General features: G+C 51.0%; 1 protein-coding gene across 5 annotated transcripts in view; it reads left to right on the forward strand.

Annotated features, from left to right (window-relative positions):
- Positions 1–20,370, forward strand: part of crb1 (crumbs cell polarity complex component 1) — a 176,560-nt gene that overhangs the window by 115,022 nt on the left and 41,168 nt on the right. For all 5 annotated transcript variants that reach the window (XR_015077644.1, XM_085982398.1, XM_085982397.1 and 2 more), the window contains exon 7: positions 5,624–6,174. Coding sequence is in view for 4 of the 5 variants with exons in the window: in XM_085982398.1 (XP_085838524.1) it covers positions 5,624–6,174 (551 nt within the window). In the remaining variant the exon portion in view is untranslated. The remainder of the gene's footprint in view (positions 1–5,623; positions 6,175–20,370) is intronic.

Below are 20,370 nucleotides of genomic sequence, written 5' to 3' on the forward strand. Positions count from 1 at the left end.
CTGAGTGAAGGAACACAGAAGAAGTTACTCGCAGAAAAAGAGCTGACGCTAGATAAGGCTTTCAGCGTGGCAGTATCGTATGAAACAGCAGCCAGGGGAGCTGCAGAAATTCAACAAAAACCACAGGAATACGGCACCCACGAAATGACACAGGGAATTGCAAAATGTTATCGCTGCGGCAGAACTAACCATGACCAGAAGGACTGCTGGTCCAAAGACAAAATATGCAGACAATGCGGGAAGATTGGACACATTGCACGAGTTTGTAGGTCTCGGAAGAAGACCAGCGACAACAAAAAGGCTACTAAGGAACCGTACAAGAAAGTACAAAAGATGACGGACAGTAGTTCCGAAGACCAGATGAGCAATAGTGAATCCGAGAACAGGAGATTAAGCTGTCTCAAACTTCACAATGTAATCGCAAAAGAGGATCACCGAACCATTTGGGTCACCCTCACGATAGCAGGGTCCCAAGTTAAAATGGAATTGGATACAGGATCAGCGCTAACCGTCATGAATCGACGAGACTACGAGCGGCTATTTTCACACATACCCTTGAGAGAGACATCCATCGTCTTGACGACGTATACGGGGCAAAAAGTATACCCCAGAGGAAAAATAAGGGTGCCTGTCGAATACAATGGCAAGAAAATATGGAAATTGTATCTCTACATACTGCCAAATGGTGGACCACCGTTATTGGGACAGGAATGGATCAGGAAGATAAACTTAGATTGGCATTCCATTCATGCAATGACGGAGGACGGTAAAAAAGATGACGACGTCATTCCTGGATGATTGTCAACAATCTTAGCTAACGCCAAAGAGGTATTTCAACAAGAACTGGGCACGCTTAAAGGCGTAACCGCCTCGTTAAAAATAGAAGAGAATGCAGTTCCCAAGTTTTTCAAAGCAAGACCGGTACCATATGCAATTCGCCCAGCCGTCGAGGTAGAGCTGGAGAATCTGAAGAAGGCGGGTGTGTTGTCAAAGGTCGACTGGAGCGAGTGGGCGACACCCATCGTTCCTGTCATGAAGAAAACGTTAAGCAATAAGTCCGGAGAGCCAAGGAAGATTCGCATCTGTGGGGATTTCAAGGTGACGGTGAACCCTGTCCTTCACACAGTACAATATCCTCTTCCAAAGATAGAAGACATCTTCGACTCACTGTCTGGAGGGAAGCGTTTTACAAAAATTGATCTAGCACAAGCATATTTGCAGATGGAGGTTGAAGAGTCCTCTAGGAAGTATCTCACGATAAACACTCACAAAGGTCTTTACCAGTATCATCGATTGGTATTCAGAGTAGCATCGGCTCTGGCGATATGGCAAAGAGCGATGGAACAAGTCCTGCAAGGGATTCCGGGGACTCAGTGTTACTTGGACGACATCCTTGTAACAGGTGAAGATGACAGTGAACACCTTAACAACCTAGAACAGGTGCTCACTAGACTACGGGAACATGGGTTGCGAGCCAACCGCCCCAAGTGCGAATTTTTTAAGAAACAGATATCGTATTGTGGCCACGTGATTGATGAAGAGGGGTTACATAAGTCCCCTGACAAAATTGAAGCGGTTGTTAAGGCCCCAGCGCCTGAAAATGTGTCGCAACTGAGGTCATTCCTCGGGTTGGTGAATTACTATCATAAGTTTTTGCCGAATTTGTCGACAATTCTGCACCCACTGAACGCCCTGCTACGAACGGGGGTAGCATGGAAATGGAGCGATGATTGTAAACGTGCTTTTCAGAAGAGTAAGGACTTAATCACTTCGAAGGAAGTATTGGCTCACTACAACCCAGCACTGCCCATCAGGCTGGCGTGTGATGCGTCTCCCTACGGCATTGGGGCGGTACTGTCACATAAATTCCTTGATGGTTTGGAGAGGCCGATAGCTTTTGCGTCACGCTCGTTAACTTCTGCCGAGCGTAACTACGCCCAGATTGACAGAGAGGCCCTCAGCCTAGTGTGGGGGGTGAAGAAGTTCAATCACTATCTGCACGGTCAAAAATTTACTCTACTAACCGATCATCAACCTCTTGTCTCCATTTTCAACCCTCAGAAGGGCGTACCGATAATGACAGCACAACGGCTGCAGAGATGGTCCCTTTTCCTAGGGGCACACCAATATGACATCGAGTACAAAGGAACTAAACAGCATGGAAATGCTGATGGATTGTCACGTCTACCGTTGCCGACAGTGGAAGAAGAAGACCTTGCAGTGGATCCAATGGAGTTATTCCACTCGACCATAGTCGAATGTCTCCCTGTGACGAATGCAAACATAGAAAAGGAAACACAGAATGACCCGACACTATCACGGGTCTATGATTTAACGGTGAAGGGATGGCCAGCACATGGCGAACCACTGCTGCCAGCATTCTCGCCGAGAAGAGAACAGCTGTCAGTGTGCAGAGGAACCTTGATGTGTGGATCCAGAGTAGTAATTCCACCTAAGTTGACGGATAGAGTGCTCAATGAGCTTCATGAGGATCATCTGGGTGGGGTAAAAATGAAGAGCTTAGCCAGAGCGTTTGTGTGGTGGCCGGGAATCGATAGAGAAATCGAAGAGATGACCAAGAGCTGTGCAGGATGCCAGAAGGTCCAAAACGCCCCACCACAAGCTCCTCTGCATCCATGGGAGTGGCCCTCATCTCCATGGCAAAGGGTGCACATTGATTTTGCTGGTCCCTTCATGGACTCGATGTTTTTAATTGCGGTGGATGCTCATTCAAAGTGGCCAGAGGTAATAAAAATGTCCTCAACCACCACGGAAAAAACTATCACAGTTTTACGAACAATATTCGCCAGGAATGGGCTGCCTGAACAGATTTGCTCTGACAATGGACCACAGTTTGTGTCTGAAGAGTTCCGGAGGTTCTTAAAGAACAATGGTGTTAAGCATTACACATCTGCCCCATATCATCCAGCCACTAATGGATTGGCCGAGAGGTTTGTCCAAACATTCAAGAAGGCTATCAAGGCAATGTGTAATGAAGATATACCCCTACAACACAAGGTGGACAACTTCTTGTTTGCCTACCGGAATGCGACACATGCGGTTACCAACCAAACTCCAGCCATGATGTTCTTCAATCGAAGACTACGATGCCGCTTGGATTTGGTTAAGCCAAACGTCCGAAGGGATGTGGAGAACAGGCAGTTTCAGAATATGAATGAAAGGCCGACCAGGAGTTTTAAGATAGGTCAACCAGTTTTGGCCCGGGACTACCGCACTGAGAAATGGCAGCCAGGAACGATTTGTACACGACAAGGACCTCTCATGTATACCGTGGACGTTGGGGAGAGCATTGTAAGACGCCATGCTGACCAGATGCTACAGTCACGGGAAAACGTCAACTCCACACCACGATCTGATACACCTGGTAATGAAATCGACGTTCCAATTGCAGCTACCGCAGAACCGGTAATATTGGAAGCAGATGAACCAAACAACGACATTGATTCCGACTCAACATTGCCAGAGAACCTGTTACCCCAAAGAGGCGTTATCCAGACAGAATCAGGAAGCCTGCTCAAAGACTGAACTTATAATTGCTTAAACTTAACCACTGTATCTAGTAACCGTAATTGTGATTGTAATTCGTTATCATTTAGTTGTTAAATGAATGTTATGTACTGTTTATCTAAAAGGGGAGGAATTGTTGTGTATGTACCTTTAAGAGAATAACTGGTCTCAGACTGCAGTACCGGCAGTGACCACCCCTGTATAAAAAGGCGCTAGAGAGCCTCTGTTGTTTAGATTCGTTATGGACTTCCACCAGTAAACATCTCTTTGTTTTCACTCCTGCTAGTCCGTGTCTAAATCATTCACGGACTTAACACTTCCAACCACATATCCCGGCATAACTAAGACCGCCTATTTCCACCTCCATAACATCACCTGTCTCCGCCCTTGCCCTAGCTCATCCGCTGCTGAAACCCTCATCCATGCCTTTGTTATTTCTAGACTTGACTATTCCAACGCACTCCTGGCTGGCCTCCCACATTCTACCTTATGTAAGCTTAAGGTCATCTAAAACTCGGCTGCCCATGTCCTAACTTGCCCCAAGTCCTGTTCACCCATCTCCCCTGTGCTCGCTAACCTACATTGGCACCCGGTTAAGCAACACCTCGATTTCAAAATTCTCATCCTTGTTCTCAAATCCCTCCATGGCCTCGCCCCTCCCTATCTCTGTAATCTCCTCCAGCCTACCACCCACCCCCCCCGCCCTCCCGCCCCGCCTGAGATATCTGCGCTCCTCTAATTCTACCCTCTTGAGCATCCTTGATTATAATCACTCAACCATTGGTGGCCGTGCCTTCTGTTGCCTAGGTCCTAAGCTCTGGAATTCCCTGCCTAAACCTCTCCGCCTCTCTACCTCTTTTTCCTCCTTAAAACATACCTCTTTCACCTGCCCTAATTTCTCCTTATGTGGCTAGATGTCAATTTTTTTTGCCTTATAATACTCCTGTGAAGCGCCTTGGGACGTTTTACTACATTAAAGGCGCTATATAAATACAAGCTGTTGTTGTTGAGTATGATTATACTCAGGCTGTTGCTTGACTAGTTTCAGCCCAATTTTGGCAGAAGTCCCCAGGTGATAGTGAGGAGGACTTTGCAGGGTCGAATGGGCAGAATGTGCCATTGTCGTGTCTGAAGCCGGTGCCGAGGTCAATGCTGGGTGGTCCATCCTGCTTTACTCTTATTATTGTTTTTCATAGTGGTTTGTTACAACTGAGTGGCTTGTTAGGCCATTTCAGAGGGCAGTTAAGAGTCAACCACATTGCTGTGGGTCTGGAGTCACATATAGGCCAGACCAGGTAAGGATGACAGATTTCCTTCCCTATTAGTGACATTAATGAACCAGATGGGTTTTTACGACAAAATGATAGTTTCATGATCACCATTACTGATACTAGCTTTTTATTCCAGATTTATTTAATTAACTGAATTTAAATTCCCCAGCTGCCGTGGTGGGATTTAAACTCACATCTCTGGATCATTAGTCCAGGCCTTTGGATTACTAGTCCAATAACCTAACCACCATGCTGCAGTCTCTGGAGTGGGCCTTGAACCCACAACCTTCTGACTCAGAGGCGAGAGTGCTACCCGCTGAGCCACAGCTGACACCATGTATTGAATAGGCCTGCCCGCCCTTCTCACCCGAGATATTCCCACCAGGTTTTTTTTGCCTTTGTGCCTTGGCCAACAGAATGCATTCTATTCCTGAAAATCTGGTTATTTCTGTTCTACAAAAAAAACACACGCGATGTGAGAAAATTTCTCAGGGAGGGGTGGTGGTGGTGTTGATGGGAGTACCAGCTTCCTTGATATAAATACCGAGGTATCAAGTAATGTGGAGATAATTAAGTGGGATCCTCTTGATAGACTTTCAAAACCTTCACTTCCAGTTTGTGAGAATCATTGAGGGCTTTTCAAGAATAGTTTAAAGATTAATTTATACAAAGCCAGTTACAATCACAGGTAAATTAATAATGATTTTATATGAGCTAAAGCACTCTAATATTTTGGGATGTTTCAATACTTTTTTACTTCTTTATAAATAATATGCATTTTTTTTCTACAAAGCTGTTAATCTAATTTCTTTATCTTTTAACAGAACTCATTCCTGGCAGATTTGGCCATGAGGATTCCAAAGGCTACGCTTTGTTTACCATTGATGATGATCCAGGAGAAGAAGTGAACATATCAATGTTCGTTCGCTCACGTAAACCAAATGGTTTGTTATTCGTCCTGAAGAACAGCAGTGCTCAGTATCTTCAGATAGGGTTGGACACTGGCAGAATTGTAGTCCAATCTCACTTGTCCAAAACCCTTACAAGTAGTCACTACACCACCGACAGTGGTTTTCATTTAATAACGGTGAAGATAAAAAAAAAAAAAATGGAACTTGTTCAGTCTGGACAGGTGGTAGGCCACATTCATATTCATCCAATTAGAGTTCGAGCTGGTGACGTGGCATATATCGGAGGCCTGCCGGGTCAGCTGGAACAAGCTCAGGATGGAAGATACTTTAAAGGATGTATCCAGGACTTAAAAATCAACAACAAAAGACTGGAGTTTTATCCCATTGGTGTCTCTGAGGATTCTTACAGTAACAGAACTCTTGTAAATGTAACAAGTGGCTGCATTGGTGACAATACATGTAAGGTACAGTATACTGTTTGCAACACACACCTTCACAAACCAAATCCTGCATCTATTCACGCTCGTATTCAATACGAGGACAACAGATTGCCACGAGAATCAGCGGAATGCCACAACCTCACATGCAAAACAGATAGTTGTCATGAAGTGACACTGAAGGAGTCCACCATTCACACCACTCCCTTCTCCAAAGGTTACGAGAGAGACACATATTAAAATTAAAAGGGGAAGTGGAGTGATTATAAATAGAGGAATGTGTTCCACATTAAAACATATTTCTGCTCCCATAACGCGCTGAGCATATCACCTATATGTCATGAATCAGAAATCAATCTAAAAAGTCAAAAATAGCCATTGAATAGCACGTGGTTGTCTTTTGATCTTTAATGCTTGGTGTAATTATCTTCCATGGGATTTTGCAGGACTTCAACCTTTTCATTAATAAACCTAAAGATTCTCTACTAAGATGTTCTGACCTGCTTGTAATATCATTCAATTTTTTAAATTTAAACAATAGGCTTCCAAACATAACTTCTCAGTAAAGATAATACAAAGGGAATAATAGATTTTGAGGGGGGTGTTGTATCCGTGTGTTAATGGAGACACGGAATGCAGGAGTTGGTTTAGCAGGTGTTTACTGAACAAAGTCTGGAGGTGAACGAAAAGATACAAGACGCTATACAGGCTTATATACCCGAGTGGTCACTACCGGTATTACAGGGGCTCTTAAAGGTACATACACTACAATTCCTCCCCTTCTAGATAATTAGTACATAACATTTTAAGTAATCATTAATTAACATGTTTACAAGAACAATAATCTACACATTTGCTGCATTTAATCAATTATAAGTCAGTCTCTCTGGAGGCTTCCTGACTCGGCCCGGATAACGCCTCGGTGGTGTAGTCGTTTTCGGTGGTGTAGTAGGTTCTTTTGACAAGGTCGATTCGGCTTGAATGCCAGTGTCGGGTTCATCTGGTTCCAGTATCACCGGATCGGAGGTAGATACTATGGGTATCTCTGCTTCATCATTAGGCGTATAGAGTTGTGGTGTAGGTTGTCCTTTTTCGGATGACTCTATGATCTGGTCCGCATGGCGCCTTATTATGCTTTCTCCAATGTCCACGGTATACATCAGCGGTCCTAGTCGTGTGCAAATAGTTCCAGGCTGCCATTTCTCGGTACGGTAGTCCCGGGCCAAAACTTGTTGACCTATCTGGAAGGTTCTAGTTGGCCTTTCATTCATGCCTTGAAATTGCCGGTTCTCTACGTCCCTTCTGATGTTTGGCTTGATCAAATCCAGCCGGCATCTTAGTCTTCTATTGAAAAACATCATGGCGGGAGTTTGGTTTGTAACCACGTGTTGCATTCCTGTATGCAAACAAGAAGTTATCTACCTTATGTTGTAGATTTATGTCTTCATTACCCATGGCCTTTATGGCCTTCTTGAAGGTCTGGACAAACCTTTCAGCTAATCCATTGGTGGCGGGATGGTATGGGGCGGACGTGTAGTGCTTAACCCCATTGTTTTTTAAGAACTTCCTGAATTCTTCAGACACAAATTGCGGTCCATTATCAGAACAGATCTGTTCAGGCAGCCCATTCCTGGCAAATATGGTCCTTAATACTGTGATGGTTTTTTCCGTGGTGGTGGAGGACATCTTTATTACCTCCGGCCACTTGGAGTGTGCATCAACCGCGATTAAGAACATTGAGTCCATAAATGGACCAGCAAAGTCGATATGTACCCTTTGCCATGGAGATGAGGGCCACTCCCATGGATGTAGAGGGGCTTGTGGTGGGGCGTTTTGGACCTTCTGGCATCCTAGACAGCTCTTGGTCATTTCTTCGATGTCTCCATCGATACCTGGCCACCACACAAACGCTCTGGCTAGGTTCTTCATTTTCACTCCACCCAGATGCCCGTGAAGCTCCTTTAGCACTTTATCCTGGAGTTTGGGTGGTCACCACTCTGGATCCACACATCAAGGTTCCTCGGCACACTGACAGCTGTTCTCTTCTTTGCGAGAATGCTGGCAACAGTGGTTCGCCATGTGCTGGCCATCCCTTCACCGTTAAATCGTAGACTCGTGAGAGAGTCGGGTCATTTCTCGTTTCCTTTTCAATGGTAGAATTTGTTACTGGTAGACATTCCACTATGGTTGAGTGGAACATCTCCACTGGGTCCACTGTAGGTGCCTCTTCTACCGTTGGCAACGGTAGGTGCGATAAACCGTCAGCATTCCCATGCTGTTTTGATCCTTTGTATTCTATGTCATATTGGTGTGCCCCTAGGAAAAGGGACCACCTCTGTAGCCTTTGCGCTGTCATAATGGGAACGCCCTTTTTAGGGTTGAATATGGAGACGAGGGGTTGATGGTCAGTCAACAAGGTAAATTTTTGTCCGTGTAGGTAATGGTTGAATTTCTTCACTCCCCACACCAGGCTGAGTGCTTCCCTGTCGATCTGGGCATAGTTACGCTCAGCTGAGTTGAATGAGCATGACGCAAAAGCTATCGGCCGCTCCGAGCCATCAGGGAATCTATGCGATAATACCGCTCCTACGCCGTAAGGGGATGCATCGCACGCCAGTCTGATTGGCAGTGATGGGTTGTAATGAGCCAACACTTCCTTGGACGTGATCAAGCCTTTGCATTTATGGAAGGCACGTTTACAGTCTTCGCTCCATTTCCAAATTACTCCCGTTTGTAGCAGTGCGTTAAGAGGGTGCAGAACAGTTGACAAGTTAGGTAAAAATTTATGATAGTAATTTATCAATCCCAGGAACGACCTTAATTGTGAGACATTTTCAGGTGCTGGGGCTTTTATGACCGCTTCAATTTTTTCAGGTGACTTATGCAACCCTTCTTCGTCAATTATATGGCCACAATATATTTGTTTCTGGAAAAATTCGCACTTGGGGCGATTTGCTCGTAGGCCCCGTTCTCTCAGCCTAGTGAGCACCTGCTCCAAATTGGCAAGGTGCTCGTTGTCGTTTTCTCCTGTTACAAGGATGTCATCTAGGTAGCATTGAGTCCCCGGAATCCCTTGCAGGACTTGCTCCATAGCTCTTTGCCAGATAGCTGGAGCTGATGCTACTCCGCAAACCAGTCAATTGTACTGGTACAGGCCTTTGTGTGTGTTTATCGTGAGATACTTTTTAGAGGCCTCCTCAACCTCCATCTGCAGATATGCCTGTGCCAAGTCAATTTTGGTGAAACGTTTCCCTCCGGATAGTGAGGCGAAAGTATCTTCTATCCTCGGAAGAGGATACTGTATCGTGTGAAGGACCGGGTTTATGGTCACCTTGAAGTCCCCACAGATGCGAATTTTTCTCTGTTCTTCAGATTTATCATTATTCAATGTTTTCTTCATGACTGAGACGATGGGTGTTGCCCACTCGCTCCAATCTACCTTGGATAACACGCCTGCTTTTTCCAAATTCTCCAGCTCTGCCTCGACTGCTGGACGAATTGCGTATGGCACCGGCCTTGCCTTAAAAAACTTGGGAATTGCCGCATCTTCCACTTTTATTGAGGCGGTGACGCCTTTCAAGGTTCCTAGTTCCTGTTGAACACTTCTTTGGCATTAGCCAAGATGTCTTTTAATCGTTCAGGTATGACGTCATCATCATTTTTTTTCTTACTGGTCACCGTCAGTGCCTGAATGGAGTGCCAGTCTAAACGTATCTTCCTGATCCATTCACGTCCCAACAACGGTGGACCACCATCTTGCAGAACGTATAAATACAACTTCTGTATTTCCTTGCCGTTGTATACAACAGGCACCTTTTATTTTCCCTCTGGGGTATACTTTCTGCCCCGTATATGTCTTCAAGATAATGGATGTGTCTTTCAAAGGTATATGCGGAAATAGCCACTCATAATCCCATCGACTTATGACGCTCAGAGCTGATCCTGTATCTAGCTCCATTTTAACAGGGGACCCCGCTATCGTGAGGGTAACCCAAATGGTCTGGTAATCTTCTTTGGCAATTACATTATGTAATTTGAGACAGCTTAGTCTCTTGTTTCCGGAGTCGCTATCGCTCTTCTGGTCTTCGGAGCTACTGTCCGTCATCATTTGTACATTTCTGTACTTTTCCTTATTGATTTTTTTTCTGTCAGTGGATTTTTTGTTTCCAGATCGGCATACACGTGCAATGTGTCCCATATTTCCGCATTGCCTGCATGCTTTGTCCTTGAACCAGCAGTCCCTCTGGTCATGGGTGGATCTGCCGCAGCGATAACATCTCTCGAAACCCCGTGTCATTTCATGGGTGCCGAAGTCCTGTGGCTTTTGCTGTATCTCTGCAGCTCCTCTTGCTGCTGCTTCATATGATACAGCCACACTGAAAGCCTTGCCCAGTGTCAAATCTTTCTCAGAAAGTAGCCTTTTCTGTGTTCCTTCACTTAGGAGACCACAGACGAATTTGTCTCGTAGAGAATCTGCCAGTCCTGCCCCGAATTGGCAGTGCTTTGACAGCTTTCTTAATTCGGTGAGGTAATCAGCGTTACTTTCATTCTTGTGCTGATTCCTCCTGAAGAATTTGAATCGTTCCGCTGTCAGCAGCGGTGTTGGGTTTAAGTGCTCCTGTAGGGTATCAACAATCTCCTTAAAATTCTTGTCCATCGGTTTGGCTGGAGTGATTAAGTTTCGTAACAGCCCGTATGTCCTTGCGTCCATCAGATTTAGAAGTACCGATGCCTTTTTATCATCCTCTACTTCATTCGCTGTGCAATATACCTCCACTCTTTCCACATATGTGGTCCAATCCTCTATATCACTATCAAAAGCAGTAATATTGCCAGTCTTAGGCATCCTGAAAATCAAAAATGGCGCCTCCCGCGCTTTCCTTTCTTCCCTGCCGAGAAAAAATGGCGCCTCCTGCGCTTTCCCGCCGCTGCCGCTGCTGACAACGCTGTTCTCCACTGTTTTTATTTACACAGATATTTTTAATAGTTGGAGACTCGTTCCCGCCGGACTCTCTGGGACTTTTCCCTCCCTCTGCTTGGTCCGAATGCCGACCTGCTTTGCATCGCCGGCCGTCTTCCGAGTGCTCCATCCTCCGTCTCTGTTTGCCTGCGCCTTCCGACTCGCTGCTCGGCCCTGCTGCAGAGCCACCCGATCGAGCCCCAGCCCGCCGCCCAGGAAGGATTAGTGCAGTACCTGCCACCAGCCCGGCTAGCTGGTGAAACCACAGTTTTTTTTTTTTTTCTTCTTCGACCTTCGTCTGAGGAATCGATCTCCTTGAGGTGCTGCCGAATTGCAGGTAAGTCCGTTTCCAATTCGTCGCCACTGTTGTATCCGTGTGTTAATGGAGACACGGAATGCAGGAGTTGGTTTAACAGGTGTTTACTGAACAAAGTCTGGAGGTGAACTAAAAGATACAAGACGCTATACAGGCTTATATACCCGAGTGGTCACTACCGGTATTACAGTACACAGGGGCTCTTAAAGGTACATACACTACAGGGGGAGTCTTACATTTTATTGTGACTGTTTTAGAAAAATACATTTTTTTTAACAAGTTACTTTCCTTGTTTTTCCCTGTCACGTTGAAGTCTCCATGCTCCATATATCATCCTCAGCTCAGCAAATTAGCTGGACATCTGGCTCCAGTTTAACTCAGATGTGCCATTGCATTAATAGAAGATTTTCCACCCACCACCCCTCTCTCCACCAATATTGTTGGCGGATCTGGGCATGTGTGGGAGAAAACCTGCCCGTGTATGCCACCCACCGACCCCTGCTCCCAAATACAAAGTGGTGCAACTCCTGACCACACATACTACATTCCAATGAGGGAAATGTGGCTTCCATCATATTTTAAACTGTTTGCCCTCTTTTAATGCTGGGTCATGGGTCGAAAGAAAGGGGGTGAAGCGCTCTTTCTTGCTGGCGAGGCTGGTACCGGCACTCGCAGGGTGCTGATTTGTGAAGACTGAAGGACACAACTTAGATTTTCTTTAAAAATTCTTGACTATCTCCAAGGGCACAGAGGATGCTAGGATCCCAACACAGCAGCAGGCCCCAAAGGCTGCTGCATCACGGAGGAAGAAATTCAACTTTCGGCTGGCCATTTTGCCCTCAAAGTGGATTGCACATCTGTTGTGTCCAATCTGGACAGGAGGTGTGCTGGGTGCCATATTGGCTCAGGTGACTTTTACTTGTCCAGGGCACCCTCCTGAAGCAGGCACTTGGCTCCTTAAAAATGCAAATCGGGGATGCAGTATCCCGAATGTGGAATTCAGATACAAACAGCTGGACCTTGTGCCGCACATGCTCTGGCCTAGTTGTACCAGGTTTTGAGCGACCTGATCAGTGGTCCTTATAGTGGACCGCAGGAGGCCTGATGTAATAAAGACTCACTAGGCACTTGGTTGTACATAAAGCAAGGCTTTAATCGACTTGTAACAAAACATGGGGGTCTAGTTAGTAATCACTAGCTTCCTGTTTCCAGATTGTCTCTGGTCAAGGTGGGCCCACGCCCGAGTATTTATACTCCTCGGATGGCACCCTCAGCTAGCCGTTCAGTAGTACTTCCTGAGTTACTTCTTGTAGAAGTTGCGATTTATGACAAGGCCGCTCCAAAAAAAGACCCAAGAAATGTTTATTTTTTATTTTGGTGGGCCCGGGAGAAGCAGGAGATGCTTCACCTGGTCCACAAAACACCTCCAGCCACTGGCACCCGTTCAAGGCGACACCAACCCCTCCACCTGTGGTGTATGTGCCTTTAAGAGCAATTATGGTGTATGTGCCTTTAAGAGCCCCAGGTGTGCGTAATGCCGGTAATTGCCACTTGGGCTATATAAGCCTGTGTATTGTGTATATCCTTTAGAAACCCCCCCCAGACTTGCTTAGTAAATACCTATGAACCAACTCCTGTCTTCAGTGTTTTTATCTACACACGGACACTACACCACCCACCACCCTTGGACCTCCTACCACCCCACTGACCCGACCTGTTGGCTGGCCCATTTCCCACATTTCCCTACTGCTGAGCTACAGCAGGGTGCCCATTTGGCGCTCACTGCTCACCGGTGCCATTTAAATGAGACCCAAATTTGACGCGGGCCTCAGGACCGGCACGCGGAGTGGTAGCTCCTCTGACTCCGCGCATGTTTTGGGCACAAGTCACATTTCTCACCCCAGGACTCTTCCTCCTTTGGCAAGACTCCCCCGTGGAAGCCGAGAAGGCTGCCTGCAGCATGCGAATGACCCTGCGTCCGGCGATCCTGTTCGGGTCAGGGGGCATCACCATTGTGGTTGGGAGGCCCACCCCAACAAAATGCCCCCAGATCAGAAAATCTATCCCACATATGTAAACTGTAATTATTATTTTAGGTACAAATGAGATTAGATAAAAACATTGTTTTACATAGAAATTACAGCACAGAAACAGGCCATTCGGCCCTGTTTACTTCAAGTTTGTGCACCATAAACGCCATTTTAGTTTCAGTGCCATAATTTAGTTTGGTTCAGATCTACAGTTGGCTTGAGTGATCTGAAAAATTGTCAGTTAACTTGCTCAAGTACAAGCAGAATCGTAAGATCAGTCGACATGTTGTTTCATGCTTTACCCTCATGCTTAAAAAGTTTTACAGAAAATAAACATGATCATCACCACCATAACCTTACGACTTGTACCTGCATCATCTTGTTTCAGAAGGCAAGAATAACAAAATCCAGCATCAGTAAGTTGCATTTTAAAAAGATTTGGAACAAAACTTGAAAATTTGAGGAAATAGCCTATTTGCTTGCAGATTACCACATTGTGGCTGTAAAATGCTTCATAATTACAGAAACTAGGGCCTAGAAATTCAGTGGGCTGCGCCACCAGTTAGCGCCCAAAGAGGGCACTCAGTGGCTTTAGCGCCACTGGCCACGCCTCCCGCGATATTTAGCGGGGCGCTAATGATGGCGTTAGCTTGTAGCGCTGCGCCGCCACCAATGATGTCATTGGTGTGCGCAGCGCCCCGCTCCTGCCCCGATCGCGATATTTGGTCGCGCCCGCCTCTGTAACGCCGGTCGCAAATCGCGACCGGTTCACAGGGCCTACCTGTGGTGGTAGTGGCGCAAATTAAGGTGGAGGTGCGGGGCGGCCATTTTTTCCGGCGGCCGCCTGCCAGCACCTCCTCGCGCCGCCCTCCCCGGCCTCCTGATCCACCCCCCGGGCAGTGCCGGCTGTGTCCCAAAAGCCCGGCACTTCTCCTCGGTGTCGGGCTCTTTTGCTGGCACTCGCGATCGGTGATCGCGCTGGTGCAGGCCCCACCCCCTTAAGAAGGGGAGGAAGGCCTGCAGTACAGCAGCGCGCCGTGCCACAGCATGTGGCGCTGTGGCACGTAGTGCGGCGATATTCAGTTTGAGCGCCCCAAGCGGGACGCGGGGAGCCTCGAGCAGCGCCCCGAGTCCCTCTTGGGGCGCTCCCACTGAATATCAGGAGGGCGCAAGCGGCTCTGGCCGGAGCGCAAATTCCGGCGCCCAGGCGAGCTTGGCGCCCCAAACGCGGCGCCACCGAATTTTTAGCCCTAGATGTTTATTTGTCTCTTTTAATTTTCAAATTAAAGTATTATAGTGACAGCAAGTGTTAAATACTGAAACAGCCTAGGGCTACAGTGTTGTACTCTCAATTAAGAGGTCTCAGTTTGAATCCTAGTCTTGCTTGACAGTCATATTCAGATCTGACCATTCAATAAAGTAATGCTGTTAAGATTCCTATAGGATGCATGATTCCACCCTCTCAGCAGAGAAGGTAATGGGGCGAAATGGGCAAAAATGTGAAAAAGAATATTTTTTTTTGTTAAAAACACTTCTTGATAGCTTCCCACTAGTTAAATTCGCTGAGCTAAGTCCAGGAAGATTCCCAGTCTGAAATAAATAAAAACAGAAAATGCTGGAGATGCTCAGCAGGTCAGGCAGCATCTGTGAAGAGAGAAACAGAGTTAATGTTTCAGGTCGATGACCTTTCGTCAGAACTGAAGATTCCCAGTCTGTCCTGAGTGAGGTGATCATGGCCAGGGCATCAGGCGTGGTGCTGCATTCAACAGCCCAAAGTTAGGAAGGAAAAGACCGTGCAGGGTTGCTGTTCCTGATCACTATCCAGTAACCCCTCCTAGAAGTGCACATGTGTGGATGTCAGGTCAGGACAGGATCAGTTTGTCTGTTTCGGCTCCAATGGTGGAATATCTCTTCCTAACTCTCACTTTTTAGGATCACACATGAATAATGGCCCAGAAATTCGGGTCGGGTGCTTCCCGCGGGTGTAAGCCCCCGACCTGCACTTACCTAGCGCACCGGCCATTGAGCTGTGGGCCCGCGTGGGATTCCGATCCTGGGCCTCCTCCAATTGCAGTGCTTGCGTATCCCAGGGGCGCAGTTAGTTCGATGCATCCTCTGGGATCACGTGGGCCATGAAGAGCCAATGGTAGCAGGGAATGCTTCATTCATAAGTTTGACAGGAAGAGCTGTCAAACCTATAAATACTATAAGTCCCAAAACATCACTAAAACCTCAAATAATTTTTTTTTTAAATCACATTTTTAAAATCTATATATATAAAACGGTATGTCTCTCTATCTGTCTTTCTGTCTCTCTGTCCGGCTATACAATCAAAAGTTACAGAGCGTACCTACACGTGTGTTACATCAAAAGAAAGCTTACGATTCCAGAACGGTTGTAAGTGTATTTACGTTTTGGTGAGACAAAGATTGTGCCCGTGGTATCCAAAAAACGTTCAAAATTCCGCTCATTATCTGCTCATTAGCATTGAGTGACGTCGAGGTCGACCAATCTTACGGTCGAGCGACCAGACGGTCGACCAATCGCTGCGTGGCAGGGGCGGGCCCTCCTAGAGTCGAGTGACGGGACGATTGACCAATCCTACGCTTCGGTGACCTGACGGTCGACCAATCAGTGCGTGTGTGGGCGGGCCTTATCGTTCTGAACCAAGGTGAGTCGCCGCCATCTTGATTCCAAACTTTTCATTTCTTTTTCCCGCTTTCTGCGTCTTTAAAAAAAAAGTTGCTTTTAAAACACATAGGCCTAGAAATTCAGTTGCTTGCGCCAGCCGGTAGCGCCTTAGGAGGAGGAGATGTTGGGCGCTAGGCGGCTAGCGGCCGGACGCAGCGCGATCTGCGCCTCTCCCCAACTTCACTAGAGATTTAGCGTCGGTGCAAAGGCTTTGCGCGCGCTCAGCTGCGCGCACAGATCCTGACGTCATTTCATCGTGCAACGCCCTTTGTGCGCCCCAAACCGGAACTTCAGTGGCGCCGCCCTTCTTTGCGCCTGGCGCCCCCAGCGACTGGTAGAGGGGAACGGTTCCCAGTCGCTGCGGGGTGCAGGGGGCGCGATTTAAAGGGGACTCCTCCTGCATTATAAGTGACAGCCATTTTGTGCCAATCCTTCTGTGTGAGAGACAAAGGCAGAGAGCTTTCTGCTTTGACTCAGCGCTCGCACAGGTACTTCTGGCTTCAGGCCAGAGCTTTGCACTTGGATTTCACTTTCAGTGCCATAGCCTTGAGTCGCCACATATACTGTAATGGGGGCTACAATGGGTGGAAACGTTGGCTTTCTGCATTGCATTCAAAGGGATCAGAGACGCCGTGAGAGAGTGCCAGTCATGGCCAGACGGAGAAGGGCCAACAGGTGTCGGCACAGGAGGCCTTACCCACCCAGGGTATACCGCCAGCAGTTCTCATATCTGAACATGTCTGAGGAGCAGTGTGTTCGGAGGCTGCGATTCAGAAGGGAGGTGGTCACTGAGATCTGCCACCTGCTTCGCAGAGATCTGCAGCCACAGCTGAGGAGCAGGACATCTCTGTCGGTGGCAGTGAAGGTGACGGTGGCTCTCAACTTCTATGCCACCGGCTCCTTCCAATCCGCTACTGGGGACATTGCCAACATCTCCCAGTTCGTGGTACATTGCTGCATCCGACAGGTGAACAATGCCCTTTTCAGAAGGAGACATCAGTACATCTCCTTCCCCATGACCCTGGACAAGCAGCAAGAGCGTACAATGGGATTTGGAAGAATAGCGGGCTTCCCCATGGTCCAGGGCGTAGAACTGATGAACCAGCATTGGTCAGGCCTTGCTTCAGGGCTGCAGTGCGCAGGGCATGGCAGCCAGACAAGTCCACCCTCCCCCTTTAAGAGCTGACCGGCGCCAGAGTGACTGCCGTCAATCAGCAACTCGCCGCACCTGCGCTGCGCCCGCCCTCGGGGGTATCGCCCCGGACCGCCGGCTTAGCGCCTAATGATATTCGTGCATCGCCTGTTTTAGCGCAGCAGCAACCTCTTGGGGCGATGCGACTGAATATCGGCGAAGGTGGCGCGAACTTGCGCCGGGCGCAAACTTTAGCGGCCGCCCGACTGTAGCGCCCCGAATGTGGCTATACTGAATTTCTAGGCCATATTGTTTTAAAAAAAAGCTAATTACTTTCTAAATCTTTAATCTAATCTCATTAATTTTCCTACCATTCCCAGTTTTTGCAGGTAGGCCTCGAAGCCTGGGCGTCTGTTGCCAGCCATGCTGGACCCTAGGCAATTGGTTTGTGGCAAGCTCCTCCCACCCTTCACCCCCCACCACCCCGCTGGGCCCGATTCCGAACCAGCGGCCAGCCATCTTGGTAAAGGCTGGCTGGGCTCACTGCAACCTCCTCGCGCTTGCGCTGCATGGTGCACGCGCACCTCCACACAGAGCGCGGCCAGAGGGAAGCGAGCAGGTTAGCGAGGGGGGCGGGGCTCGGGAGGAGTGGGGGAGCGGAGAGGGTTACCCCGGCAACCGGGCTCACCAGCCGCAATCGGCCGTCTCAAGCCGCTCAGGCCCGGTCCCGGAGATTGGGAGGCGGAGAGGGGAGGAGGGTTACCAAGGCAACCGGGCCCAGCCAGCCGCAATCGGCCATCTCAAGCCGCCTCAGGCCCGGCCTCAGGAGGGCGGGGCTCGGGCTGACCGGGGCGCTGCGCTCGGCATGTCAGTGCGTGGGGTGGCAGGGAGCTCAGCGGAGCCATCGGCGGCAAAGGGGAGAGGGTCTGCTGGCTCCCCCTCCCTTTCTCCTCCCCTCCCCCCCCTCCCTCCCTCCCTCCACCCCTCCCCCACCCCTCCCCTCCCCACCTCCCCTCTCTTCCCCCTCCCCTCCCCCTCCTCCTCCCCTCCCCTCCCTCCTCCCCCTCCTTCCCTTCCCCTCCCCTTCCCCCATTCCCCACCCCTTCCCCCATTCCCCACCCCTTCCCCCATTCCCTTCCTCCCCCCTTCCTCCTCCCCCCCTCCCTCCTGCCCCCCTCCAACCCCCTCCACCCCACCCCTCCTCCCCCCCTTCCCCTCTCCCCTTCCCCCCCACTCCCTCCCCCCTCCCCCCTCTCCCTCCCCCCTCCCCTCCTCCTGCCCCCACCTCCCTCCCCCTATCCCCCTCCACCCCACCCCTCCACTCCCCCTCCACCCCACCCCTCCTCCCCCTCCTCTCCACCTCCACCCCCCATCTCCCTCCCCCCTCCACTCCCCCCTCCACCCCACCCCTCCACTCCCCCCCTCCACCCCACCCCTCCACTCCCCCCTCCCCCGCACCCCTCCACTCCCCCCTCCCCCCCCCACCCCTCCACTACCCCCTCCCCCCCACCCCTCCACTCCCCCCTCCCCCCACACCTCCACTCCCCCCTCCTCCCCCTCCCCTCCCCTCCCCCTACCTCCCTCCCCCTCCCCTCCCCCTACCTCCCTCCCCCTCCCCCCCTCCACCCCACCCCCCCTCCTCCCCTTCCCCTCCTCCTCCTCCCCTTCCCCTCCTCCTCCTCCCCTCCCCTTCCTCCCCCTCCTCCCCCCTTCCTCCCCCCTCCTCCTCCCCCCTTCCTCCCCCCTCCTCCTCCCCCCTCCCCCCTCCCTCCCTCCCTCCCCCCCACTCACCCCCCTCCTACTCGCCTCACCCCCCTCCTCCTCCCCTCCCCCTCCTCCCCTCTCCCCCTCCTCCTCCCCTCCCCCTCCCCCCTCCTCCTCCCCTCCCCCTTCCCTCCCCCTCCCCCTCCCCCTCCCCCTCCCCTCCCCCCCTCTCCCCCTCCTCCCCTCTCCCCCTCCCCTCTCCCCCTCCTCCTCCCCTCTCCCCCTCCCCTCTCCCCCTCCTCCTCCCCTCCCCTCTCCCCCTCCTCCTCCTCCCCCTCCCCTCCCTCCCTCCCCTCCCTCCTCCCCCTCCTCCTCCCCTCTCCCCCTCCTCCCCTCTCCCCCTCCTCCTCCCCTCCCCTCTCCCCCTCCCCCTCCTCCTCCCCTCCCCTCTCCCCCTCCTCCTCCTCCTCCCCTCCCCTCTCCCCCTCCCCCTCCCCTCCTCCCCCTCTCCTCCTCCTCCCCCCCTCCTCCTCCTCCCCCCTCCCTCCCTCCTCCTCCCCCCCTCCCTCCACCCCCCTCCTCCTCCCCCTCCCCTTCCTCCTCCCCCTCCCCCCCACCCCCCCTCCCTCCTCCCCCCCTCCTCCTCCTCCCCCCCTCCCTCCCCCTCCTCCCCTCCTCCCCCCTCCTCCCCCCTCCTCCCTCCTCCTCCCCCCTCCACCTCCCCCCTCCTCCTCCCCCCCTCCTCCCCTCCTCCTCCTCCTCCCCCCTCCCCCTCTCCCCCTCCTCCTCCCTCCCTCCACCCCTCCCCCTCCCCCCTCCTCCTCCCTCCCTCCACCCCTCCCCCTCCCTCCACCCCCCCTCCTCCTCCCCCTTCCCTCCACCCCCACTCCTCCTCCCCCCCTCCCTCCACCCCTCCCCTCTCCCCCCACCCCGCCCCCTCCTCCACCCCTCCCCCCTCCTCCTCCCCCCCCTCCTCCTCCCTCCCTCCTCCTCCTACTCCTCCCCCTCCCCCCTCCTCCTCCCCCTCCCCCCTCCTCCTCCCCCTCCCCCCTCCCTCCTCCTCCCCCTCCCCCTCCCTCCTCCTCCTCCCCCCTCCTCCTCCCCCTCCTCCTCCCCCCTCCTCCTCCTCCCCCTCCCCCTCCCTCCCTCCTCCTCCCCCCTCCCCCTCCCCCCTCCTCCTCCCCCTCCCCCTCCTCCTCCTCCTCCTCCCCCTCCCCCCTCCTCCCCCTCCCCTCCTCCTCCCCCTCCTCCTCCCCCCTCCCCCTCCCACTCCTCCTCCCCCCTCCCCTCCTCCTCCCACTCCTCCTCCCCCCCTCCCCCTCCCCCCTCCCCCTTCCCCCACCTCCCCTCCTCCCCCTCCCCCTCCTCCTCCCCCCTCCCCTTCCCCCTC

Source organism: Somniosus microcephalus, chromosome 3 (genome assembly GCF_052327205.1).
Source record: "Somniosus microcephalus isolate GS21.2 chromosome 3, FLI_Smic_1.0, whole genome shotgun sequence".
Classification (NCBI taxonomy): Eukaryota; Metazoa; Chordata; class Chondrichthyes; order Squaliformes; family Somniosidae; genus Somniosus; species Somniosus microcephalus.